General features: G+C 56.5%; 1 protein-coding gene across 1 annotated transcript; it reads left to right on the top strand.

Moving 5' to 3' along the window:
- The first annotated feature begins 1,223 nt into the window (after positions 1–1,223).
- RNF19B (ring finger protein 19B) lies at positions 1,224–27,116 on the top strand. Its single transcript, XM_054086147.1, has 10 exons — positions 1,224–1,300; positions 15,145–15,779; positions 20,543–20,748; positions 22,359–22,503; positions 22,938–23,100; positions 23,735–23,849; positions 24,331–24,471; positions 24,776–24,983; positions 25,757–25,888; positions 26,378–27,116. Exons 2-10 carry the CDS (start codon positions 15,220–15,222, stop codon positions 26,841–26,843), a joined length of 2,136 nt encoding a protein of 711 aa, XP_053942122.1. The 5' UTR covers positions 1,224–1,300; positions 15,145–15,219; the 3' UTR covers positions 26,844–27,116.
- The last annotated feature ends 382 nt before the right edge of the window (positions 27,117–27,498 follow it).

Below are 27,498 nucleotides of genomic sequence, written 5' to 3'. Positions count from 1 at the left end.
CTGCTCCTGGATTTCTAGAACGTGGGATGGAGAAGCCTTGGCTCCTCTGCGCTGGGCTGCCTCCTTTTGATCCCTGTCCAAGTGTGGAGCGTGAAATGAGTTCGGGTGCTGTGGGAAAGGCGCTGTGGGGAGGCGGTTCAGCTCCAGCCCGTGTCTTCTCTAGCTCGGTCTGTTCTGTGACTGGGCTCTGTCACGCTGACCTTGAATATTTTCCACAGCATGCGATGCTCTGCAGGTGCTGTAAATTCCTTCTGTTCAATGATTCCCTCCAGCAAGCTGCTTATCAGGCGCTCTTTTGAAAACTGTGTTCAAATTTCATACACACAATTATTCAGCAACTATAAAAGGGGAAAATTCCTATTTATAGCACAAGGACCAGCATCAAATAGGACGCTGAATTCTCGCTGATAGAGGAAGTGACCTGTTCTCTAATGCAGCAATATTTCTGCTGAAAAGAAATAGCATCTTGGATGGGAGGAGGGAGGGATGAAAAGCTCTGGGCCATCTTTTTCCATTAAAAATGTGCTGCAGTCCTCTAAAAATACAGAATCTGCCCTTCTCTCTTCCCGATGAAACCATCTGTGAAAGAGAGTGCAGGAAAGCCTTTCACCGTGGATTTGCTATTGGTAAAATGAACCCACAGACGACTCTGGGTCTGGTCAGGAGCTGGTCTTAAGTTTCCGATCGATACCTGATCTGACCTTGACTTGACGTGGGACCACAGGGAAATCCCCACAGAGTGCGTGAGCAGCGCAGATCCTGTGGCTGCAGAGTTTGTACAATCTCTGTACGTGTCGTGCAGCCCAGGAACAGAGCACGTGGGGCTGGGGAACAAAGAACTGGCAGGGAGAGATGAATGGAGGGGGTGGAAAGGTGGGACGAGCACGGGCGCAGCGCTGGGGATGCGGGCGAGCACCAGTTCTGTCCAAGCCCATAACCCGGGGCTGCCTCCGCTCTTCCCTTCCAGGAGGGTGGAAGCTCTTCCATGGCTTCCCCCAAGGCCATCGCTGGCCTTCACGCTCCCGTTCCCCGCTGTCACCCTGTCCTTCCCCTGAGCGCTGTAGGAAGAGCTGCAGTGGGTGAGAGCAGTCGCAGAGGTGAAGGACCAGAGGATGGGATTCCCCTTCCTGTCGCTGTGGTAACCGTTGGGAAGGGAGGCAGCGTTGGGGTGGGATGGGGAGGCTGCGGAGGCAGGACTGCGCTGACATCACGGGGAGGTGGCGCAGAGGCAAGGGGAGTGGGAGAGCCAGGGAGACTGCGGAGGGAAGAGCGCTGCATTGGGAGTGGGCTCTGGGGAGAGGTAAGAGATGCGCTGGGGGCAGTGGGTCGGGGATGGGCTGCGGGATCAGAGCCTGCCTCGGCATCCTTCTGCGCTGGCGTGGGGTGGGTCTGGGGCAGCAGCAATGTTATACAATGCCCTAACAGCACAGCACAGCAGGGCTTGGTTCTTGGACAGTGAGAACCCATCAGAGCCTGTCTGGCTGGTGCAGAAGCTGCAAATATGCCCCCCGGGACACCAGTCACTGGTACTGCAGGGGAAAGCTGGGGTTACCCGAGGTTCCAGGATGGACCAAAGGGACTGAGGGGCAGCCCTGGTACTTCTCTGGAGGAGACCAGAGATATCCCTCTAGGGATTAGAGCAGGGACCATTGATAAAGTGAACCAGAAGTCCCATTGAGCTGCATCTGGTTAATAGAAGGCTGGAAGCAGAGCCGATGCGCTCAGACCAAGCACAGCAGTGTGTGTTTGGGTGGGAATCCTCAACTACACATCTCCAGCAGCATCAGTGCTCACCCTGCCTGCACAGGGAGCGATAGTTCTGGGCAAGGCAGCCGGGTGCACAGTTATTGCCGAGAGCTCTGGATGTGGATCCTGGGGATCTGCAGCCCAGGAAGGCAAAATCACACAGTCCTCGAAACTGCTCTGGATGTCGTGTCACCTTTTAGTGTAATGGTTGCATAATGGGATCTGATTTTCTCTTGGAGACAGTGAGGGTTGACGGTCACCTCTGTGCCCTGCAGCATCCCCGCGTCCCTCTGTGCTGGGGTGGCCCACAGCCCTGGGGTGAAACTCACCTCCCTTCCTCATCTGAATCTGGGCTCATTCTTTAGTGTTTGAAAACACTGTGGGTCTACAGCTCTGCTTCCATGGCAGGGAGGTATCTGGACTCTACGCCTATGCACAGGCTGGGCAGCAGTGCCCTGCAGTACGTTAGCAAACAAGAAAGTGAGTTCATTAGCACCCACTCCCGCTGTGCAAGCCTTACTTGGGCCCATCGGGTCCTCAGTGTGGGTCCAACTGAGGGAAGGACACGTGGGGCCAGAAGCACCTTGCAGGTAATTCCTGTGAGGGTCAGAAACCACTGCAGTGGAGGTGGTGGAGGCGCAAAGCACAGACTCAGCAGGGCTGAAGAAACCTTTCCTTGAAATCCAAGTGCAGGGAGAGGCCAACGCTCTTGTCACAATCATTCTGTGGAAATAACTTTTGGAGGTTTCCCCATGTTCCGTATGTCACTTAAAGGGCTGGAGATGGCAGTGGGGCCTCGGAGAAATGTGGCCAGAAATGCCTGAGAGAGCAGAGTTGCAATAGGGAGCATCAAAGCGCTTTAATTAGGAAAGGCTCTTGCTGCAAGGTGAGCGATCCTTGCGCACGAAGATGCAGATGCCGGGTCAGTAGGGAGCATTCGGGAGTGACCCGGGTTGGTTGTACTGCTCCTTATTTTATGGTAACTCTCCAAACGGGACGGCTTGTGCAGCTGTGTGCGATTTCCGTGGGGCCAAGGGGCAGGAGGCCCCACGCATGGTGGCTGTGTGGCTGCTGTGTCTCACGGCTTAGACATGGGTGGGCAGGGAGGAGAGCAGCGAGGGAGGGAGGGAGCAGCTCCCGATGGGCTCAGGCATGGCCTGATTGCAACTCCCAGCACAGCTTGGGAAGGGCATGGGGACGAGTGAATGCTGCTTTCCTGCAGCTTCGGCCCTCGGGGCTGCAGTTCCATATGGCCAGCAGCTCATGCCACCAGGACTGCTTCCAAGGCATTTTGCAACTGGATGTTTTCAAGGTTATTCAAAATTCAGTGAGGGAATGGTACCGGGAGCTCCTACCAGCGGAAAGGCCATGTCAGCCCTCCTAGTCCTTGACCTCCTCCACTGCTCGGTGCTCCTTGCTGTTCCCCTGTAACTTGCCTACACTGCAAAAGGGATGATCATGTGAATATTACACAGCCCGGCATCTGCACATCAGCCGAGTCCCGGAGGTGCCTCTGGTGCCTCCGCGTGAGCCTGTTCCCCAGCCGTGTGCTCTCACCGGGGCGCCCGGTCCCCGTCACAGGCTGTCACTGCTAAACAGACAATCTATAGCAATACAACAAGTGGGAACTGGCGCTCTGCGGGCTGTTGGTGCCCAGCGCGCAGAACACCCTTTCCTGGGAGAACACCCCCAGAGCCTGGGGTGCCGCGAGGAGCTGCTTTTGTACCGGTGTCCAGAGAGGACCCGGGAGCTGAGCCAGCTCCGGTGAGACGTTTCAATCCTTCCTGTTCCACAGTCTACCTTGGCCATGACTCTGCTGCGGGGAATGTTTTCCAGTCCCTCTGGCAGGGGCGCAGGCAGGCACTGACAGGCACTTACCTGTGTTTGTTCTCCCTCCTTATCTGGTGCCACCAGGAGCGGCCGCTGAGTCAAGGAGAGCAGGCTGGTGCGTTCCCACCCGTCTTGGGCCACCCTGGGGTTCCCTCCATCCTCTCCCTAAAACCTGGCTGAAAGTCCCTTCTGCTGACGTAGCTGCTTGGTAGCGGAGGTTGGTTGAGAAATCGATAGTTTTCCGGTTTCTAAAGGAAATCTGATCCCTTTGCCCAAATCAGCACTTCTGTCCTTTGTTATAGACCTGGCCTCTTAGCTTGGGGGATCTGGGTGCACTCCTGATCTACCTGTGCAGAATCTATTCCTTTGCTTTCCTACTGCCAGCGTCGCTTTTTCTCTCTGAGACTGAGCAAGGAGGGCTGGAAGCACATGGAGAAATTGCTGGGGCCATTTGCCTCACTGTGGTCTCGGCTCCTCTCTCGACTCTGCCCCAGCAGCTCATTCTCTGTGCTCGCCTCTCTAAGGAGGGCAACGAGGATGGAGTCAAGGGGATCCTCATGGCCAAGGGCACTGCTGATATAAATCCCAGTCCTTGGACACCAGAAGAACGTGGCTCATCCACTGCTGGTGGAAGCAGCCCCGTTCCCATCGCCCAGCAGCACCGGTGTTGCGGAGAGCTGGCAGATGGGATGCCTGTGATGCGGCTCCATGGCTGCACATAAATTTTCCTTGCAAACAGGCGAAGGCACTGTCTCCCTGGAGCCACGTTGCCACTGGTTCCATCCTAGCAGCCAAAGGCTAGGCTGTGGCTCTGGGCTCCGGTTTCTCCTGCCTGAAGGGGGCCACAGGGTTTGTTCTGCTGCTGGGGCGGTCAAAAGGCCCTCACTGTGCATTGTTAGCTTCTCAGCACATCTCTGTTCTTTCCAATCCAGAAAAGGTCATGGAGACCCAAGAGAAACCCACTTCCCTCCTTCCCTGGAACTCCTCCTGCTGCCTCGCACATGCTTTTGTTGCCATCTCTCGCATGCCAAATGCAGGAACAAACACTGGGGTTTGGCAGGGCGCAAAGCCTTGGCTTGTCCGATGGGAAAGAGGCGTTCCTGGTCCTCATCCCAGGGACAGGGCTCTGCTCCGCGTCCACTGCCAGGTTCTCCAGCTGCAATTCTGGTGCTCAGCCCATGCCGAGGGCACTGTTTTTGCTGCCTGGGGATGGGCAGCGTTCCTAGAGGATGATCCAAGGATGAACCAAGGAGAGTGGGTGGGAATAGCTGGAGCGGAACCAGAGCTACCGAACCCTGGGACTGCACTGCATGTCCAGTGGGAAGCGCAGGAGTCAGTGCTGCCTCACAGGGGAAAGGCAGAGGGTAGCCAGGGCGCGTCAGGCTGGCCCTGCTGTGCTTAAGCTGGGCTGTTCTTGCCAGGAGTCGCCCCTGAGAGACAGCAGGGCTGATGCTGGGGAAGGATACCGGAACTCAGAGGCAGCGGGGAGGCTCTTGGCAGTTACTGTTGTGCAGCAGCAGGCACTGGGCTTTTCCCCCTGCTCAGGGGGTCCCGGATGGCAGCCCAGGGCAGGGCTGGGCAGACGAGCGGCGGCCGTAGCTGCTGCCTCCCTGTTAGGGTGCTACGGAGCGACAGCAGGGCCTGATTGCAGAGAAGCATTCGAGGTCTCAGTACACGCTGATCACCCCAGAAACCTCCTGCTCAGCTCTGCTGGGCCCAGCCCAGCCTTCTCAAACAGCACAGGGGCTCATTTGCTTTAACCCTGGCTAAGGCAGCCCACAGGTGAGAACAGGTCCAGAGAGGGTAGAAGGGTTCTCACAGTGAGGGAGAGGAGTGGGAAGAAGAATTTCCTGGCTGTGGTAAAGATGGGCTCTGCTTGAAGAGCAGTTAGAGAGGATGAGCTTGTGGTCATGGCATTGGGCTGGAGGAAGGAAGGGGTGGGTCAGCAGCAAAATACAGCAGAACAAACCCTGTTTACCTTTTCATGCTGCCTCAGGAATGAGGGATGCACCAAACTGCAGCTCCCCTCTTCCCCTGCCCACCCTGTTCTGCTGCAGAGAGAACGCAGCCCTGGGGAGCAGCTCTGGACTCAACCAGGCTGAGGGCAAGCAAGAATCAGGCTAGGAAAGGATCACATCCAAGACAAGGGAACCCTGATGAGGCTCATTTTCAAAGTGGGACACTCATCCATTCCCCACCTGATGTGGTTGTTCAGCCCTGTGGGATATGGCAGGCATTTCCCTGCGGCATGGCCGGGCAGCCGTGCTGGGAGCGCTGCCGCACTCCGTCCCACCTGCAGCTGGGAGCTGCTGCCGGCAGGGCCAGGATCTGCTTTCCCCTTTGACAGCTGGTGATGAAAATGGGAATGTCCCCCATCTGGTTCTCGGCAGGAGCTGCCCTTTCCAGGCTGACCACAGGGGCTCTTTCCTTCTCTTCCCGCCTCCCAACAGCAGTCACAGCTTTGAGTATGTTCTGGTCTTGACAAAGCACTGCGCTTCCCTGCTCCTCTTCCTCACCTAGCGCACAGGAGAGATCTGCTATCCGGCCTGTGAAGGGTGGGTGTCTGTTCCGTGGACTCTGATCAGTATAATTCCTGAGCCAATTCTCTTCCCAAAGCACAAAGAAAGAAATCAGAAATGCTGGGACCCGTCCTGCTGGGGAGTTTTGTGCCCCGTGTTGTCGCTCTACAAGGAAACCTTGAACCTAAGCACAGAGATCCTGATCCCAGCCACTGTCCCCTCTCCCTGGAGCGCGATGGAGAACACACCTTGGGGGAGAGCAGCAGGGACACCACGACATCTTGCAGGGAAGCTGCTATTTGTTGCCACATCTGGTGCAGAAGCCAAGGGAGCATCCACAGCACAGACAAGGGGACACCAGGCAAAGCGTAGCACAGACAGGGAGAAGCCCGCGGCGCTTATTGTTCCTGGAAGCTGAGGGTATCCAGAGCTCAGCAAGATTCACAAAGGGCTCAGGCACCTCTGTAGGCAGTGAGGCTGTGTCGAAGCCCCCACCAAGGGCAGTTGCACAGGGCAGGAAACCCTCGGGCTCAGAGCTTCAGCCAGTTTCTGAGGGAAAAGAGCAGAAGTAGCCAGAAAGGGAAATGACTCCACACTGGATTGTTTGCCACATCCATGCAGCAGCCGGCACCAGCTGCCCAGAGCACACTGGTGGCACAGGAGTGGGTGGGCTCGAGCCACATCCTATCCAGCAGGTTGAGAGTTCCTTGGAAAGCCCAAATGGTGCAACTGAGCTAATCAGAAAGAAGCTGGCTAATGCCAAGGTCAGCCCAAATAATTCCTTCCACCCTCTCTCCCACTAGTGTTGTGGGTGAGGCAGAAAGCTGGCAACTCCCTGGCTGATTTTGCATCCCAGGCTTTGTCAGCACCAAGCCCCCACACTCAGTTCCATCCCCGACTCCTAATGGCACCAACAACAGAATTTCCTTGCTCTTTATTTTAGAGCTCAGGGAAAATTTCTGCCACTGATGCTGACTTAAATTAAAAGTTGGTAAATTCAGGAGGAAATGCAGCTTCACGTGGCAAGATGCTAACCTTTGGAATGGCTTTGAGAGCTGGTTAAGTCAAATCCTGATGGTTTTACGACCTTTAATAGTGTCTGTACTTCTGTACCCAGACAAGGGTCACTCGAGATCTCCGAGACGGCCAGATTCCCTCAGAGGGATCAAGAGAGAATTCCCACCCTGTCCTGCTGTGACTGCCATTCCTTGGGTTCTGTAAAGCGCAGGAATTGCCCCGGGCCAAAGCGGCGTGGCCAGAGTGCTGAGCACACCACACGGCCTGTTCCCACAAGCTCCACCTTGGTGTGAGAACGATTGCAATGTCACGGCACTTCTGGAGGTGCAGAAGTTGTGTTTGCCTCTGAGATAGTGTTGTTCCAGGGAAAGATGAACATCATCCGTGTCCTCGGGAGCAGATGCAGGGTTTTAGCTCCACGCTGATGTTCTCTCAGATGGTCCTGAAGATATTGGAGAGGTTCAGGTCCCCATGACGACAGTGACCTCCTGGCAAGTGTGGGAGTGTGGATGTTTCTCTTCCCCTGCCAAAACGCAAACAGTCCCTTTCATTGTTCTTATTTCACTTTTTCTGTCCCCAGCCACAGTGCAGGGCTGCAAAGCTTGGGTGGTGGCTCCAAGAGGGGGTTATTTCACAGTGACCTTTCCTATGGCCACTGCTGAGAGGGCTCCATGGAAGGAGAAGTCCTGCTGAGGGCACTGGTGCTCTTGTTCCACCGGCACCTTTCTCTTCCCGTGTGGTCACTGCTGCTTTGTGGGATGGGACCTCAACCCTGCCTTGAAGCCAAGGGATGGGCTTCACCACCCCTGCCTGTGACAGCAGTTCCCCCCGGCGCTTGCTGGAGCCTTCTCCCATTCGCAGGTCACCGCGAGTGGTGGATTATACCCTGGCAACAGGGATATTGCTACATGCAAGCCCCGAAACTGCAGCGCCTGCTCCACTACACAGCAAAATAGGTCGTGCATCAGCAAATTAAAAAGGACAGATGGTGTCTGCTAATACAGCTTAGTTTATGGCCTGCAGGATTAACTCACTAGTTGTCGTGTCTGCAGAAAATAGGAAATGGGTGGGACGGGTGGAGGAAATGTGTGGTATGCCCAGCCCTACCTGTGTATGTGGGATGCACCAGCTGGAAACGATGTCGGTGATGCTGTGAGGTTTTGAGATGATGCCAGCGTCTCTCTGGGGGTCTGGGCACTGGAGCCTTGCAACAAGCCTTCCCATTCTGCTCCGTTTCCCACACTCCCATTGCAAAGGTCAGCGCTGCGGGGAGAAAGATGCTGAGCCGTGCAAGGATCTCGGGCAGAGACAGGGGCACCACTCGTGGTCTGGGCACCAACAATGGCTGTGCAGGAGAAGCCCACAGCTTCCTGTCCCACACCAGCTGCAGGGCAGCCTCCAGTTCAGCCTCTTGAACTCCTGAGCACGCACGTGTATGCAGGAGTGGGACAGAAAGCTGAGGCAGGAGCCCCAGGTCTTTGCAATGCCTTCTCTGTGACACACTGTTCTCCTTTCATGGAAACCAGGCCAGTGCCTTACTCTGTTCTCCCTGCAGAGATCAAGCCCTGTGCCAGTGTTCCAGCTTCTCTGCGTCTGCTCTCCTGAGGGCAGAACAAACCCTGTCTTTAGTCATCTGTGAATGGTCCTCCCGAAGATTTCACCTTGACCCTTCCTGGCTCTGTTGCAGACAGATTTGCTCACATCCTTCAGGATGCTGAGCATCCTGACAAACAGGAGGAGAGAGGAGAGTGCGCAAAGCCACCACCAGGCTCTTGCCCTGTCGAGTCACCTCCGTGCTTCTTGCCGATGGCACTTGGTTGTCCCTGGCCACCACTGCCCCGGCACAACGTGCCCAGGCCAGGCAGCAGCTGCCAGAGGCATTTGGACCCCCGCCTTCTCCTGGCCACAGCCGGCTGTCACAGGCACAGGGGTTTTCTCCGGTGACTAATTTGCCTGTCTTTATGCCAAGACCAAACACATCATTGCCTGTTTAACAGGTGGGGAGGGAGCCTGGCTGCCTCCCCGTACTGCAGGGATCGGAGCAGCACTGCCCTGGAGGCAGCACCTCACTGCGCTAACCCTGCTCCGTTATAAATTCCGTGTCATTAAGGACAGCAGGGCACCTATGAAAAGGAACCGAGAGCAGGGATGGCTGTCACCGCTGTCCCCAGCGCTGTGCGGGTCGTGTGCTGGGCACCAGGTGTGTAAAGAGATCAGAACAGCCTGTGCTTTCATTACAAAAGGAAACACTTCTTTTGTAAAGGGGGAAGCATGTCAGACTACTATTACAAGTAATTGCTCAACACTCCCCACCTTTACGTCATTGCTGAAGGGCACAGCAGTTATCTCTGCAGCCCCGTCTTTTGACACACGTGGACCAGCGATGGAGCCCGTGGTCCTCCCGGCTCGCTCAGCCCCGGAGCAGACAGGATGGTGAGCTCCGTGGGCACGCGAGCCTCCAAGTTCTTCCCCCTCAAACTCTCCCCACCTCCCACCTCTTCCATCGGCTGCTGACAAGACTTGCCATGTGTGGAGGCGGCTCCTGAGCTTACAAGATGATTTCCCGCTTCCCCACCTCCATCCACGAGTGCGTTCAGGATTTTGAGGAGGGGGAGCACAGTCCCCCCCCGTCTGCAGGAGATGTGCGAGGCTTCCAGAGAGCTCCGTGTGGTAGCTCTCTCCCAGGGTTTCACATGACAGCATCTTCCCCAGAAAGTCGCAGGAGGGAGTGGAAGATCGCGGTGCTGTGCGTGTGGGGAGGGAGCAGTGGGATGGGGGGAGGAGGTGTAACCGCAGAGTAAACCAGAACAATGCACTTGGAAGAGCCTTGAATTCCTGATCCCAGGGCTCCCACCTCCTGCCTTTTGCTCTTCATCTAAAAGAACGTCAATCCTTGTTCAGTCCAGCAGAGAGAAAGGGAGTCGAGCAGAATCATCTCTTCCTTTCCTGAATGAGTTTCAGGGGACCACGAGAGGCAAACAGACCATGAACTCAAACAGAAAGCGTGTGCAGATCTGCACGCTGGGGAGAGCCCTCCCCAGCCACTGGTGTCTTCCCTCGAGAGACATAAATGGCCACTAATGACATTTCCATCTGAGAAGTGATCAGAGTGCATGTCATCATAAACCAGGGGTCCCCAGGGCCCTGGTGGAAAATGACCCCAATGAGCTTCAGTTCTTGAACACACAGCTGCTACCCTGGGGATGCAGAGCATCCCTCACCAACAATCTCTGGGTTAAGCTTCACTGAACCCCTCTGCCAAGGTTCTGCCATCTCCGCTCTGCACACAGGGCAGCTGGGACTGAGAGGAGGAACTAAGGGCTCCTGGCACAGAATCACAGAATCACAGAATCACAGAATCACAGAATCACAAGGTTGGAAAGGACCCATTGGATCATCGAGTCCAACCGTTCCTAACACTCCCTAAACCATGTCCCTAAGTACTTCATCCACCCGTTCCTTAAACACCTCCAGGGAAGGCGACTTGACCACCTCCCTGGGCAGCTGTTCCAGTACCCAATGACTCTTACTGTGAAGAATTTTTTTCTGATATCCAACCTGAACCTCCCCTGACGGAGCTTCAGGCCATTCCCTCTAGTCCTGTCCCCTGTCACTTGGGAGAAGAGGCCAGCTCCCTCCTCTCCACAACCTCCTTTCAGGTAGTTGTAGAGAGTAATAAGGTCTCCCCTCAGCCTCCTCTTCTCAAGGCTAAATAACCCCAGCTCTCTCAGCCGCTCCTCTTCAGGGCACAACTCTTCAGGGCAGGGAGCTGGGACAAGACCCTCTCTGCACCTCAGGGAAGTTTAAAACTGCCTCTGTGCAGGTCAGGACCATCTGCCTGTCCCCTTTGTCTTGACTGCAACAGCCTCGTGGGGTTGCCTGCAAGGTGTCACAAGCTGGACCCAGCTGAGGGTCCTCAGGAGAGAGACCCTGGGAACTGCCATCCGCCTTCCGGCGCAGTGAATCCCGATGCACCTGGATCATTTTAACCACCCTGTCTGTCCAACCCAATGGGGCCAAAGGTCTCCACCAACCCAGTGAGACTGGAGCTGACTCATTCCGGAGCGCCCCTGGCTGGCAACAAGGAAGAATTCCTGGTGCAAAGCTCTTCCCTTTCTTCCCCCATTTCACTGTGTCTGTGGCTGATTCGGAGCCAAGCAACATGAGCTGGATTTTCTCTGAACTCCACTGGCTCTGAAGCACAGCCCCTGGCCCACAAATACCTGCCCATCCTGCCGAGGCAAATAGGGTGAAGCCCCAAGGAGCCCAATGTACTCCTGGGGAAAATAGTCTGTTCCAGGGAGGGGCTCACACACCTCAGTTCCAGAATGACCTGGGCAGGTTTGCATCCGCGTGTGTTCCAAAATAGCTGTTTCCACATCCCCCCATGTCCTGCGGGCCAAGGACAAGAGCAGCAGGCAGTTATTTACCACACCTGAGCTCTCTGGGTAGCCTGGAGAGGGGGGGCAGACAGAGGGGATGTGGTAGGAGCGGGAGTTTCTATCTTACTGCTGCAAACCAACGCTGGCGTGCCTGCCAGCGCCCCACGGCAGCAATATTCCTGTCCCCGGCACACCCCAGGCCCTCCATGCAAATACTCCTGGTCTGAGAACCGACTGTCGCAACCCCTTCCCGGCAGCCAGCCTCTGCTTTCACTCTCTGAATGACGAAGGGGAGTTTTTTGCTACCTCACCAGAGGCTCTTCCTCCTCCAAGCCAGTGACAGAGCTGTACTCTGCTTTGTGGGGGTTTTGGGGTGTGAGCGGCCAGAATATTTCTCTGGAAAGTGACCTTGTGCCTCCAGAGAGCCGGGACAGCCCCGTCTGCTCCACCCAGGCTGGGCATGGTCCTGGGTAGCGCAGGCTGGCTCCAACTCGTGCCTGGGCAAAGCATGCCCTGCGCCGCTGCTGGAAGCCTTCCTGGGAGATACAGCATTTCCAGACGCTTTAAAAGTTGCCTGTGCCAAATCCTGCTCTGATTTAAGCAACAGGGTCAGAAGTCAGCAGCCTTCCAGCTTTCCGCCAGCGCAAGCAAGAGCAAATTTGCCTGTTGGAGCTGGGATTGGTGGAGCAGTTCAGCGCAGCATTTGAATTCACCCCCTTTCGATTTGTTTTTGTTTATCTTTTCAAACATCCCCAGTTTAACGGTTGACTGGTGACAGTTTCCCTGCAGCCCAGGGAGGGGCTGAGCTGAGCTGACTCCCAATCCGGTGGCTTTCCTCCCTCCCTGTCAGCCTGTTTCTGTGCCCTCTCCTTCCCAGCCCCGCATCCTGGATGGCGTGGGGGTTTTTTAAAGTTTGAATCAAAACAAGGTGCCGGGTGCAAACAGCTCCCAAGTCAGGAACTGGCTGAGCTGGAGCCTCTGCTCCTGGCAAGGGCGGTGGAAACTCACCACGGAGAACATGTTTTCAAGTCATGGTATGTCTGGAGCACGGTGGGGCCAGGACAGTTAGCAGTCTGTACGTCTGAGCTCCATAAAAGCATTGAGTTCCTTCAAACACGCAAAGACTGGGAAGAGGTCTGCACACCTTCGGACTGGAAGGTGGCTCTGAAGCCAGCATGATCCCCTCAGCTTTACCCTCGCCTCCCTCAGCCCTGTTTGTGTCACGATTTCTCACAGAAGGGAACGAAGAGTCATTTCTGTCCCATCAGCACGCTGCGAGCTGATGCCTTTCCCGGGGACTCCAGATGGTTTTGCTCTCTGTCTCTGTGTCTGCAGTGGTAAATCAGCCCCCTCGCACATCAGCTTCTGAGATGAAACTCCCCACAATTAGTTACAGTCTGTGCTCTCGCGCTGCGAAGGACACGGGCCTGAACTGTCAGAGCGCTGTCTGGGAGATCCATCCCCCACACAGAAGCACAGTTCGGGTTTCTCTGTTTCAGTAAGGAGTGTGATTTCTCTGGTGAAATCATCAAACCAAGTCAGTCTCCGCTGCAGATGGGCAGCGACAGCCATTTAAAGACACCTCATACCTGGCTCGTCTCTGACAACAACCACGAATTTCAATATAATCTTGTTTTACACTAGCACAACATCTCTTTTTCCACTCTCTGGCCCTCCTTTCCCACCGGTGAGATGGAGAGAGGATCCCTTATGTGTCAGCGCACGCCGGGACCTCCACATCAGAATTGCCAGGGAGATGCATGCTCAGCATCTTCCTGCCGGGACCAGAGCTCGGGGACTCACCCTTCTCCGGGCCACATGCTCCACAGGCAACCCCGCAGCATCTCTGCCTCTCTCGAAGCAGACCTGTTTCGCTTCCTTGCTAAAATAGCTCCCTAATAGCAGCGTTCTTGATCCCAGGTAGGAATTTAACACTCTTAAGAGTGGTCCAAAACTTCCAGCTGGGCCAAAGCCATGTGTGTTGTGGCAGGAGTGTGTCTGGAGGGCAGCAGAGGTGAGGGAGAGCTGACAAATGTCTTGGGATCATAAACTGCAGGGAAGGACGTGGGTGCAGCAGGCATTGTGGGATGAGCACTGAGTGAGGGGAGCATGGCGGGCACAGCGCTAAGGAAGAACAGTGCAGGAGAGCCAAGGGCACTGGAATAGGAGAAGGCTTCATTTGTAGGCTCTTATGTGAGTGATTTCCTTCCTCTGTGCCTTCATTCCCCCGTCCATCAAACGGGGAAGCAGCATCATTATCGCTGCTGCACAGCCAGGCACGGGTCTTTGCCGACAGCAACTCAGGCAGCGTTAGCACTGAAACCCAGGTGCTTTTGATGTCAGATGAGGTTCGGTTCACTAAACCTTGCTTTCCATCCCAGAGGTACCAAACAGGGCCATCGGCAGCCAGGAAGGAGCCTGTAATAACTATGCAAATAGGCTTTGATGAGAGAAATGGTTTCAGGAATGGTGATAGCTGGAAGACAGTGAGGAAGCCACACTTATCTTGTCAGATGAATAACTACAGCCCTACCAGTCAGGAGCTGACAGGCTACAGGGCAAGCAGCCCCTTCTGTGCTGATTTAACATACACTTCATCCACACAGCAGATATTTCTGCTTCACCTCCCCTGCATAATAAGAGGCAGTGTCCTTCCTGCTCGCTTATCTGCCTTTGGACGGGAGCGGAGGCTGGCAGACCCCCCCGGGCACGGGGAACCCTGGAAAGAAGTGCAGGCTTTTGAGTCTCTGCATGACTGCAGCGAGAACGTGGGTTGTAGTTCCAGTGCCTCTGTAGCAGAGGCCAAACCCTGAAATGTCTGAGTGAGTAAATCACCACATGACTCTTCAAATGTTATAAAGGAGTCTGCATGGCGAGGGAAAACAAGCCCAGCAGGGTGAATAGATGCAGAGGAGCCTCCTGCAGCTACAGAGCCCCCCTCTCCAGCCACAGACACGTTAAAAACCAGACTTCCATTGGGGCACAGCCCTCCACTACCCCTTCCATCCACCTCAGGCCCTGGGTCGCCAGGCCAGTAGGATGCTATGGACACCCCGGGTTGGGCAGCGATGCCCTGGGCAAGCCCTGTGAGTGGGGACAGGGACAGCCATGGCCACACTAGGCGGTGGCAGCGAGGCTCTGCGCAAGCCCCACAGCCATATGAATGCCGAGGTTGGGGTCAGGGACAGCCACAGTTGCAACAGGGCTCGCTGGCTTCGTGCTTGCCCAGAGCTGCTGCCCACAACCAAAATGGCTGTTCCTGGGGCGGGAGGGGTGGAGTTTTGGCGGTGGGCGGGGCTCGTGCATGGGCAGGGCCTAAGCTATGGGCGGGGTCTATTCAGTGGGCTGTGCCTGGGGTGGTGGGCGCGGTTTGCTATGTGGGCGGAGACTGGAGATGGGCGAGCTTTGTGCTGGGCGTGGTCTGGTTCGTGCAGTGGGCGGGGCTGACAGCGGGCGTGGTCTGTCCAATGGGCGGGACTCCCGCAGCAGCCTCTGAGGGGCGGTGGGCGGGGCCTTTTTTGTGGGCGGGGCCTGGGAGGTGGGTGGAGCTTTTTTAGCGGGCGGGGCGGGCGGTGTCGGTTCCTCCGCTCCGGTGCCGGTGCTTCCTCTCCGGTGCCGGTGCTTCCTCTCCGGCTACGTTCTCGTTGCAGCGCGGCGGTCGCAGCTCCCGGAGCCTCCCTCGCAGACGCCCGGATCCCGTTCCCCTCTCCTCTCCGCCGCCGGCCATGGGCTCCGAGCGGGACTCCGAATCGCCGCGCTCCTCCTCCATCCCCGCGGCCGCCGCCAAGTGCCCCAAGCCCGGCCGCCGCCGCCGCCTCTCCTTCCAGAGCGTCTTCTCCGCCGCCGCCGCGGGCGGCCGCCGCCGCGCCAAGCCCGAACCGCCGCCGCCCGCCGCCGCCCCGCCGCCCCCCCCGCCGCCTCCGCCTCCGCCGCCGCCGCCGCCGCCGCCCCCCGAGGAGGCTCCGGTGCCGGCGGAGGGCGGCGGGGACGAGGAGCTGGAGTGCCCGCTGTGCCTGGTGCGGCAGCCGGCGGAGAACGCGCCGCGGCTGCTGTCGTGCCCGCACCGGTCGTGCGGCGCCTGCCTGCGGCAGTACCTGCGCATCGAGATCTGCGAGGCCAGGGTCAACATCTGCTGCCCCGAGTGCAGCGAGCGCCTGCACCCCGCCGACATCCGCCGCCTGCTCCGCGACGCCCCGGGGCTCGTCGCCAAGTACGAGGAGTTCATGCTGCGTCGCTGCCTCGCAGCGGACCCCGACTGCCGCTGGTGCCCGGCGCCCGACTGCGGGTGAGCGGGGCTGGGGGGAAGGGGGGGGGGGCTCCGACACGGGGTCCCGGTCCGAGCTGGGGCAGCCTAGGGAGGGGGGCACCCCTTGTCCCCGTAGGGTGCTGCCCCTTCCGTCCCGGGATAGGGGTACGGGTGTTCCGGGCCATCCCGGGATGGGGGTCCCGGTGTCCCAGTCCATCCTGGGAAAACTTGTGGACTGAGGGAGTCCCTGTCCCCATAGGGTGCTGCCCCTTCTGTCCCGGAATGGGGATCCAGTTGTCCCAGTCCATCCTGGGAAAACTTGTGGAGTGGGGGACGCCCTGTCCCCATAGGGTGCTGCCCCTTCCATCCTGGGAGGGGGGGTCCTAGTGTCCCAGTCCATCCCAGGACAGCCTGGGAAGGGGATCTTGTTGTTCTGATCCATCCTCGGAAAACCTGTGGAGTAGGGGGCCCCCCATCTCCATAGGATGCTGTCCTGTCTATCGTGGAACAGCTTGGGGAGGGGGTACCCACTGTCCACTTCTGTCCTGGGACAGCCTGGGGACACACACACGCTGTCCCTATAGGGTGATGCCCCTCGGTCCTAGGACTAGCTTGGGGAGGGGGATCCTGTTGTCCCAATCCATCATGGGAGAGGATGGGGAGGATGTGCTGTCCCCCTCCGTCCTAGGAAGACTGAGGAAGGGGGGTACCTGCTGTCCCCCTCCATCCAGGGACGATCGGGGAGGGGGCCCTCCCACCCTGGTGAAGAGCCTTGTCCGCAGCAGGTCCTGGGGCAGCTGGGGGTGGCATCTGAGCTGGGATGGTGCTGGACCCCCTGTCCCAGCAGGATGCTGCTTGTCCCCAGCAGGTCCTGGGGATGGCATCCCATCTGCTGTACTGCTGGGGTGCTGCCTGTCCCCCCCAGTGGGTGCTCCTGCTGGTACATGCTCCTGGTCCTGCTGAGCCCCCTGAGGAGCCCTTGCCGAAGGTCTTTGCTTGTCAGAGGTCTCTTTGGAACAGTCACGGGCCTTGGGTACCACCTGCGCTCCGTCTATCTGAACCACATCGGTAGAGCGCTAGGATTTGACCTTAGGGATGGTGGAAACACAGACAAATTGGGTACAAGTAACAGGACTCAAAGGGGGTTTTAGCTGAGCCACCATTTCCCTAATCTAAAAGAGCTTTTTTTCTGCATAAATGGGAAGCGCGGAGTTTCCCGGCGGAGTGTGGGGCTGAGACACCTGGCACTGCCTGCAGTGGGGAAGGAGGAACTGTGAACAGTCACTTTTTCCTAGTGAGGATGAAAATTCATGGCACAGAGGAGTGGTGTTGAGTCACGATCCATTGCCTAACGTCTGTCTGTCTGTCCAGAAGTCGGCCCAGCCAGCCCTGATGATTTCAGAGCTGTCAGTGTTGCTTTCATTTTCTCTTCTCTTTTCCTTCCAAGGAACCCCGTTAGGTTTCTATTTCAGTGTAAGGCGAAGCTGCCTGGAAAAGGGCTTTGTCTGGGGAACTCGGAAGGGCTGCGGAAGTTCAGCTGGAACTTGGCTCCAGTTGCAGTTCCAGGTAGCCAGGACATGAAAGGAAAGTCTGACCCAGCAGTTGTAATGGAAAGGTGGTGGGAGGGTTGTGAAGATTTAATCAGAACGCTGTAATAACCTTCCTATGCAAATGGCTTTCCCGGGCTCAGGTTTCCCGTTTCACGGCCTCTGAGCACCTCTGCAGCAGGGCTTGTTTCTGCAGAGGGCAAATAGCGATCAGCAGCTTTGCTCCTTTCTGCAGTGAAATCGAGTGCTGGGTCTTGTAGCTCTGTAGCGCCAGGGATGAGGTCAGGGAAGAGAGAGCAGGTTTGCTGCCCACAGAGCTGTACTGGAAGGAATGGCCTTACTCTTAACCAGCCAGAGAAAATCCAATTCATGCTGACCAAATCTCAGCTTTTTGGCTGCTGCAATCGTTATCTGTGCTCAGGATAAGGTGTAAATACCGTGTGTGCCACTCAGGCTGCCTGGTTGGAAGGAGTCGTCCCCAGCACGGCCTGGAAGGCGCTGCCACTTTGACAGTGACCCATCCCGAGCCTGGTCTGGCCTTTGCTTTGGGGTTTTGGGCAGGCTGGTGTCACGCACAGCTCTTTGTGCGAGCAAAGGCCCCTGCCCTAGGTAGTCTCTTAGCCAGAGAGCCAGGCAGCCTGCACCAGCATCTCCTCGAGGTGCCCAGCAGAAGCAAGAGGCAGCCCTGGGGCTGGTGGACACCAGGCAGCTCTTGAGGACCAGCGCTGTGCTCCCACAAAGGCTGCTGGGATCAGCCCTCCGTCGGGGAGAGGAATTAATTGCCCTATTCATCATTCCCAGTGAGTTGCTGTCGCTGCGCTGATGTAAAGTCAGGGTATGAATTATTTACAGCGGGCTTTCCCTCCGTAGTAGTGCCAGCGTACGGAGTGGGAGTGTGGGGCTGGGGGCACGACGATGCTCGGCGCCCGGTGCCGTCCGCCGCGGAGGTGACGGCAGCCGAAGCTGCTGGGCGCTGGCGGGCAAGGCACCGGGTGTGTGGCACGCAGCATCCTTTGCCTGCCACGCGTACCAGAGTCTTTCGTAAATGAAAGAGCCTGGCTATGCTGCCGGGAGGAGGAGGAGGAGGACCAACACAGCACTGGCGCGTGTTGCCATGGAAACCCCGGTCAATTGATGCGCCAGCAATCGCAATACGAATCATTTTCTATGTTTGCAGCTTTTTATTATTCCCTTGCTACAATCGGGTGGCATCGCTGTCTAGTGTTTGTCACACTCCATCCCTCTGAGAAGCTCGGGAGAATAACAGAACCTTTAAAGGAACGGAGCTGCGTGGGCAGAGCTCAGTGAATGAGGCTGGAGGACACGGGAGAGGTTTTGCCTCCTGCAGAGCCGCAGGAGGAGGGACGGAGGCAGCTCATGGAGTCCCAGGACCGGGCTGGGAACGGAGATGTGCGGTTCCTGGGAAGACATTTGCTGTCATTGCTGCATGTGGAAAAGTCTGAGTTTCCCTTTTCCTCTCTGCTGGGATTAGTTCTTCCCCTACAGACAGCCCTGCAGCTCCTTTCTCTGCCGCCGTGGGCTCCTCCATGACATTTGTCATTGCAGCTCTAGGGATGAAAGATCATAGAATCGTTGAGGTTGGAAAAGACCTCCAAGATCATCCAGTCCAACCAGTTATAGGATTTACTGGAGTGTTTAGGAAACCCCTACATTTCAGGTGAGGGGTTAACTTGGAGCCTGGGGTCGCTTCATACGTTACCCTGCGCTTTCCTGGACCCCACTGCTATGATTTGAAGCAGCGGTGTCACAACGCAGCTGCCAGGGGAAGCATTTCTTTGCCAGGGGTAGGTCTTTGGCTGCACCGCAGTGACAGGGTGAGGATTCTTAGTGGGATGGTCCCCAGACAAGGTGCACAGGACTCTGTGCCGGTTGAGTTTGTCCCTCCCACCCCCCCGGCTATCTATATTCCACCTCTCCTCAAGTATTAGCTTCACATGCCGGTGTGCGTAGATGCTGATGCAGGCGGAGACCCTGCAGTCGTGCATCCCAGCACCATGCTCGGTAAAGATGTTGTTTCTTTGGCGATTGTGTTGTACCCTGGCAGGATGAAGTTGCTCAGACTCCCACGGGATGTGAATCACTGCGGTGTGACACACTCAGTGGTTCTCACGCTGCTGCCTCTGAGAGGGGGCCATACAACTTGAGCTACACAAGCTCTAAATATAAAGCCTGAAAGAGGAGTTCTTCTCCTCTGACCGCTAACAAAAATACTGAGGATGAGCCACAAAAACACCCTTTGCCATCCTGGTGTCCCAGAACTGGAAGGCGCTTCTGGCATTGCTCAGCTTGGCCCCTGCCAGTGGAAACAGCCTGGGTGACTGTAAGTCAGCGTTCCTGCGGCAGTGCTTGCAGAGCTGCTTCGGGCTGTGTGTCCACAGCACGTTTCCTTCTGGAAGTGTCACACTGCTGTCAGGAGAAGCAGTGGTCGGACCCGGCCTCCCTCTCTTGCTTGTTCGGTTGGGTTTGCTCCAGTTTTGGCTCGCTGTAGAAACGGAGCATTGTTTTTCACTGCTCTTTAGTAAAGGAAATTCCATTGAGATCCACGAAGTCCCGTTTCCCACATGCTCTCTTGAGACAGCTGCACGTGGACGCTCCTGTTGTCCACTTCTGTAGAATTGTTCCGTTGGTGGAAGTGCCCGGGACAACCTCAGCTTTCCTAGACCCACCTGTGTCCCTGTCCTAAGGAAGCCGGGGGTGTTTGGCCAGAGGTGCCTGGAAAGAGCAGCGTGAGCCTGTCCGAGGAGCGTGGATCGGCGGAGCAGTGAGCTGTTAGCCGGGCACACCTGGACAGGCAGGGCTGCTCCGTGTGAGCTGGCAGTGAGAACTTCCAGCAGTTGCTGAGGAGAGTTTGGAGCCGTAAGCTGTGTAAAAGAGTCTGCACCCCGCTCCCCTCCCACCACCCCACCACCCCTCCCCATAACCCAATTAGCACTGATGATTTCAGGCCTTGCAGGACTGGAGAGCAGGAATTCCTGGTTCCTGTATGGACACTGACCAGGAATGGGATGTGGGAGGGGTGGGCTGAGCTGCCTCGCAGGACACTGCTGCTGCAGGTGCCAGGGGTAACGCGCAGCTTCCGAGCTCCCTGCAGCGGCTTTCCAGCCGGGGACCCCGAATGGAGCAGCTCGGGCAGTGGCAGCCTCTGTACCCCCCTGGGCTGGGTTTGGAGGATCGCTGGGCTGGTGCTCGGGAACGGCGTCTCTTACTAACTCAGCCGGTGCCTTCCCTCCGCAGTTACGCGGTGATTGCCTACGGCTGTGCCAGCTGCCCCAAGCTGACCTGCGAGAGGGACGGCTGCCAGACCGAGTTCTGCTACCACTGCAAGCAGATATGGCATCCGAACCAGACCTGCGACATGGCCCGCCAGCAACGGGCGCAGACGCTCCGCGTGCGGACCAAGCACACCTCGGGCCTCAGTTACGGACAGGAATCTGGGCCGGGTATGGATTCAATTCCTTTTGGTTACTTGGTGCTGCAGTTCTGCCTGTGGAGCTGGGAAAGAGCTGCCTGTGTGCAGAACCCCATCCTGTCGGAGCAGGGAGGTGTGGGTGCCCCGTGAGCACAGCCGAGGGGCTCTGGCAGCCACGGTGGTGAAGCTCAGAGTCCTTTCCCTTTCTTGAGTGCATTAGAACAAATCCAGTGGGCTCCTCCAAGGACTCAAAACAGGTCAGGAGGTGACGATTCACTCTGGGTCCTTCCACGTCACAGCAGCTCCCCTCATCCGCCCCAGCTAGGCTTGTGGCTCTTTTGATCTTGGATGATCTTGCTGATCTAAACCTGCACAAAGAGATACCTTTTGCCCTTGCAGCTTCAAATTTGCCTGCTGTAGCAGTAAAGAGTAGCGTCCCCGCCTAGCTGAGCATGGGGAGCCTCGCTCTGTGCCCCAAGAGGTGTCGGCAGTGTCAGGTACAGACAAAACGCCAGCCCACAGACTCCTACGCTGCCCGGCAGAGGCTGCTGTGTCTGAGCTCATGTTTGTTAAAAATAACGGTGTTGTCTCTGGAAGTGGGCAGTAAGGCCGTCTCATAAACTCCCGCCTCACGGCCAAACAAAACACCCTGAGTTTCCTTCTGTGTCAGGAGTTTAAATGTTAAAGCTCTGACGTAGAGTGGGGCTGTGGTGGGTGGCTCGGAGGTGGCGTAGTGGTGGCCAAGGTTCAATGTTGCCCCAGTTCAAGGGCCCTGCTAATGGGCAGTGTAGGTGCTGCCACAGCCTGTGGTACAAACCAGTGAGCAGAAAATAGTTTCCGAGTTATTTTTCCTCTTTTCAGAGGAGTTCCCTGCCAGGAAGAGCTTAGCCCTCAGCCACCGAAAGGGAGTTGCTTCAGACAGTGGTTTTTCCCCACCCTGTTCTTGCTGCATTCGATATAGTGATTAATAAGGTGCGAGCTGGTCCCAGCAGCTGGATTTCATATTGTGGAGCGTGCAGAGGCTGCCAGCAAAGCCCTGAACAGTGCAGCCATTGTGTAACTGCGATCAGACAGCGTTTGAATTAAAGGAGAGATGAAGGACCCCTTATCCTGCTCTGCCAGCAGCAAACTGGGGACCACACAGCCTCTGCGCCAGCTCCTGTGTGTGGCTGCAGATCCCCTTTTGGCTGCTTTTGGAGGCCAGGTTTGCAGTTTCTCCAATGCCGCCTTCTCCCGGTTGTTCTGTTGTTGTTCTTGGCCTGTGAGTCACCTCAGTGGAACGATTTAGTAATGGTTTGTCCTTACGCTGTTGCCTTGGCTCACACAGGGCAGGTAGGACTTGTTTCCAGCCTTTAAACATGTTCTGGAACACATCCTGTTCGAGGCTAGGACAAGCTTTTACAGTGCCTGTTGTGCTTAGTCCCTGCCGTCCAGGGAAACAGCGCCGGTAGCGTCTGTCCCATCAATATTAGCTTCTTGCCCTGAAGATAAACCAAAGGCAGCATCCCACTCAGTCTGTGATTAGCGGAAGTGTTCTGCCTGCACAGAGGATGGGGGTTTCCGTTCTGTAACAAGACCCCCTCATTGACTCTTCGCAATGGCAGCACAGAGTCCAACTCAATCCATGCTTCCTCCCCGCAGCCGATGACATCAAGCCGTGCCCGCGTTGCAGCGCATACATCATCAAGATGAACGACGGGAGCTGTAACCACATGACGTGCGCGGTGTGTGGCTGTGAGTTCTGCTGGCTCTGCATGAAGGAGATCTCGGATCTGCATTACCTCAGGTGAGGAGGCAGCAGTACGCCCGGGGTTGTGCCGCGGCGGCAGCCTGCGCTCCTCAGAGGCTGTTGGAGGGGTCACTGCATGTTGGCCTCTCATCCTCCTGCCTTTCCCACCAATCAGCAACATTTTCTTCTTTCTGCCCCAAAGAGCTGAACTTCCCACTTTATGGTGTCAGGATGCAATCCCATGCCCAGAAAAGCTCCTCCTGGTACAGGAGCATTCTGGCATACTGGGTATTAAACATAGCCCCGGTACCGTGATCATCGCCTTGAGGAGCAAATTAATCTTGATGGGGTGGAGTGAGGGAAACCTTTCTTGTGTTGCCTGCCTGCTTCCTAAGTTTAGGGGTTTGTTCGTTTAGGAGTTGAACTTGGGGCTCTCAGCAACGTTTAGGAATTGTTGTGGTGTTAATGTTATTTCTTTTCTTTCCACAAAGCCCTTCTGGCTGTACATTCTGGGGCAAAAAGCCATGGAGTCGTAAAAAGAAGATTCTGTGGCAGCTGGGCACGTTGATTGGCGCTCCTGTAGGCATTTCCCTCATCGCCGGCATTGCCATTCCTGCTATGGTCATCGGCATCCCGGTGTACGTCGGGAGGAAGGTGAGCGTGGAGAGCAGGAGGCTGGAGCTGAGGGGTGTGGGGCGTTCTCTGTGCTCAAGACATCTCAACCAGAAATTCAGTACTGATACAGAGGGTGGATCTCATCATAGGACAAACATTCAGTTGTGTCTCCTAAACCTTGTCTTATCTTTGGGCTTTGTGTATGGAGAAGGAAGGTGGTGACTGATAGCCCTCCAGGCTGAGGTCCTCTCAAATGCGTTTTGCATTGCTCTTGTGTCTCTGCTTTGAACCAGGAGCACCCGAGGAGAAACCTCGCCTGATGCTGACACGCCCTGTGGTGCTGGGCTCTCGGGGGCAGTGCCTGTGCCCGAGCATCACACTTTGCCTTGCATAAGTCATGTTTCGATGCTGACCTGCTGCCCCAAACTGTGCGATGCTGTTGTCTTCTGTGCTGATAAAGGGGCATTGAGAGGGAGGAAAGGGCATGGCAGCGCTGTATTTGTAGCTGCTGCTTTTTCTTAAACACAGACTCACCTGCTAGATCTGGTCTGTGAGTCAAGGTTCCTTAAGGGCCAGCTGATGGGGCTGTAAAATCACAGGCTCATTAATGCCTTCTGCTGGTGTTGGCTCCTGGCCAGGCTCTGTTCTCACCTGGTGCTTCTCCTTCTGTCAGATCCACAGCAGGTACGAGGGAAAGAAAACCTCTAAGCACAAGAGGAACTTGGCCATTACTGGTGGAGTCACCCTGTCTGTCATTGCCTCTCCAGTCATCGCAGCTGTCAGTGTTGGTAAGTGAGCACAGGCCTTTTCCCTTCTGGTGGGCCAGTAGTCACCAAGACAGAGTGATAGCCCAGCCCTGTGAGGTGGGGGGTGGCCAAAGGGGACTTTGCAGACGGTTGGTGGGTGCTCTACTGGGCTCACCCTTCTGTTCCTCACATGCTTGAGTTGGCCTGGAGCAGCCCAGGGCTCACCTTGAGCACCAGGTGCCCACAGTGATGTCCCTTGGCACATGGAGCTGTCTCTTACCCATGGACTGGTTTGGTGGCCAATGTCCTGGGGCTTCAGCTGAGGCTGCTCTGCTCTTGGGGCTCTCTCGTTCCGTTCTGCAGGGTTGTGAACGCTGTCTGTCTGCAAAGTTGGAAGCTGGGACCTCTCTGTGTTAAAAGCAGTGCAAACACAACTGGGAGCCCTGCCCCAAAGAGTCCTTTCTGCCCGCCCAGCAGGGCTCAGCCTTAAGCTCCTCCTGACCTGGCACCTTCTGCTCTCCAGGTATCGGAGTCCCCATCATGCTGGCTTACGTCTACGGTGTTGTGCCCATCTCGCTGTGCCGAGGCGGTGGCTGTGGTGTCAGCACCGCCAATGGAAAGGGGGTGAAAATTGAGTTTGATGAAGATGATGGACCCATCACAGGTAACGTGGTAACTGGTGATGGGAGTGTGGAGCAAGATCCTGTCGTTGCCTCTTGGAATGGAACGGCAGGGAGCCTTAACATTTCTCATGTCTGAACATCTCTCTGCCTGGTTTTGGCTGGAAATACTTGTTTGCTTTCTGGTGAGCGGCTGTGCGGCTCCCAAAGCAAAATCTCGGCTCTTCCTTGCCCTGGACGAGGCTGGAGACGGGACACATGCTGTGTGCTGTCCGCCCCCAGCTCTGCCAGCGCAGCCAGGTGGGGTTCCCTTGCCGATTCCAGGTCCTGTGCTGTTCTTCCCCACAGTGGCTGATGCCTGGCGAGCCCTGAAGAACCCCAGCATTGGCGAGAGCAGCATTGAGGGGCTGACAAGTGTGCTGAGCACCAGCGGCAGCCCCACCGACGGGCTCAGCGTCATGCAGGGCAACTACAGTGAGACGGCCAGCTTTGCTGCGCTCTCGGGCGGGACCCTGAGCGGTGGCGTCCTCTTGGGGGGCAAGGGGAAGTACAGCAGGTAACCCAGCTGGTGGACATGGCCATCACGGGGAGGAGGCTCCCGCGCCTGCGGTGGTTGAGCAGGGTTCTTTTGGGGAGATCTCCAGGGCTGTGAGCAGCCCTTCCTCGACCTGGGAGTTGTCCTAGTGGTTTTACTTCCTGGTCTGTTGTAGAATAACCAGTCCCAGTGGAGCAGGCAAGCTCTGGAGTTGATGCTAGACTGGTTCTTGCGTGGAGGGGAAAGAGATCAGTAGATTTCTGTCCCTGCTGAGCTCCTTGAAACTGCAGAGCTGATGCTTCAGGTTAATTGGAAACCACGCAGAGACGCCTGTATGGCCCGCTTAAAGCTCTTGCAGTCCTCTTATCCCAGCCCATGGGTTTTGATGTTTCCCATTCTCTGGTGGCCTCTAGCCAGCAGGATCCCTGCTTTCCAAGTCAGGAGGCTGCACCACAGTTTTCCCCTCGGTTTGCCTGTGAGTCGTTTTGCCGTGTAATTAAACACGTGTGATATGGCAGCTGGGATGTGTAATTGTGGCTGAGCACTGGATCTGTGGGAATCTGTTCTTCACAGGAATTGTGTTTGAGTCATAGATGCAAACACAACTTTAACTTCATCATGGAAAACAGAATGGGGTTGTCTAAATGGAGCCAAAAGTGAGACTAAGTGAGAGGAGGCGTTGCCGAGCCAGGCCAGCACAGAGGGGCCCTTGCTTTCCAATGACAAACAGTGACTGGTCAGAGCCCTTGGTGACCACATAGGCCATTTCTGAGGAACCTTCCTCTTTTCCGCAGGCTGGAAGTTCAGGCAGATGTCCAGAAGGAGATTTTCCCCAAAGACTCGGTCAGCCTGGGGGCTATCAGCGACAATGCCAGCACCCGAGCCATGGCTGGTTCCATCATCAGCTCCTACAACCCTCAGGACAGGTAGGAGGACACATGATGGTGGGAGCAGAGTGTTGGTAGCAGGTGTCCTGGAAAGGTCTCTGCTCCACAAGGGGCTGCTGCAGGTGGTGGGATGGCTGTGGTGACCAATCCTGCTCCTCGGCAGCTGGGCAGTGGATTGGTCCTTGTACTCGCATGGGAGGACTGGGGACAATTCGGGACCTGTCTCCGTGGGTAATGGGGAGGCCGAGGATCTGCAGCCCAGGACCCTCAGGGTCTGTTCCTGGCTGCTCGTGGAGACTCTGGTGCGCTCCCAATTCAGTTCCTGGCTTGCAGCCTGGAGATGGTCTTGGCTGCTGTTAGGAGAACCTGAGGAGAGCCGCGAGTGTTTCCCAGATGCTGCGGATGAGGAGCCGCATCTTGCTCTTGCCTGGGAAACGTGATCTTCGTTGTGCATGACACAGCACCCGGTGGTGACCCAGTCAAACCCAGTACCCGCGCCCAGTAACACGGGGGTGCTTGTTTCCACAGGGAGTGCAATAACATGGAGATCCAGGTGGACATCGAAGCCAAACCGAGTCACTACCAGCTGGCCAGCAGCAGCAGTACTGAGGACTCCCTGCATGTCCACACCCAGATGGCAGAGAACGAGGAGGAGGAGGAGGAGGAAGAGGACAGTGAGCAGGAGCAGACATGCAAACACCAAAGCTGTGAGCAAAAGGACTGCATTGACAGCAAAACCTGGGATATCACCCTGGCCCAGCCCGAGAGCATACGGAGCGACCTGGAGAGCTCCGACAGTCAGTCGGACGATGTGCCAGACATTACCTCGGACGAGTGCGAGTCCCCCCACTCTCAGACTGCGGCAGCCTGCCCGCAGACCCCCAGAGCGAGAGGTGCCAAGAGCCCAAGTGCCCACCTGAGCCACTGTGCCCAAGCCGAGGGCTGCAGGCTGGATGAAATGGTCCAGCTGGAGTGCATCGAAGCCAGAGTATGAAGGAGCCTCCTGCTGAAAGCACACTTGCTGGCATTGCATCTTCTGGGGCAGGGTTGTGTCCATGTTGGCATCTGTCTGCGGTTCTCCAGCCGGCTCCCCCCTCGCCTCGGGGAGCGGCACTTTCTTAGTGACATAAAAGAAAAAGGACAAAAAAAAAAAATCCCCCACCCTCTTTTTGTTTTAATTTATTGGTTCAAGCTCTGTGAGGTGTGTAAGAGTATAAATATGTACGTGTGTCTGTACGTCTGCAACCATCCCAAGGGACTCTTTGAATAAAGACTCTGGTTGTCATTCACCTCGCATCCAGCTCATCTTTTCCAGAGACGAACGATGAAATCTTCCTGCTGCCTTTGCCCTTTATGCAAGTGTGGTTGAACACTGCCCTGGCCCCGGGCAGGGGGGAAACGGGGGGGCCTCCTCTTCCCCCTCCAGAAAGTGGGGTGTGACAGCCTTGTTCTGCAGCGGCGGTGGACTGGCTCTGCCCTGGAGCTGGAGCAGGGAGAGGTCTCTCCTTTCCCTGTTCCCTGCGCAGCCAGAGCTGTGGGGGGTTGGACGAGGGGAAGGATGGGGACCAATGCTGTGCTGAGCCACATTCCCAGCGCTGCTGGGTGTAAGGGATCCAAGGAGGCTGAGGGCTTGGTGAGTAGCTCAGGGA

The sequence above is a fragment of the Cuculus canorus genome, chromosome 22 (assembly GCF_017976375.1).
Source record: "Cuculus canorus isolate bCucCan1 chromosome 22, bCucCan1.pri, whole genome shotgun sequence".
Classification (NCBI taxonomy): domain Eukaryota; kingdom Metazoa; phylum Chordata; class Aves; order Cuculiformes; family Cuculidae; genus Cuculus; species Cuculus canorus.
Note: the sequence above shows the minus strand (reverse complement) of the source record. Positions and strands in the feature narration are given on the sequence as shown.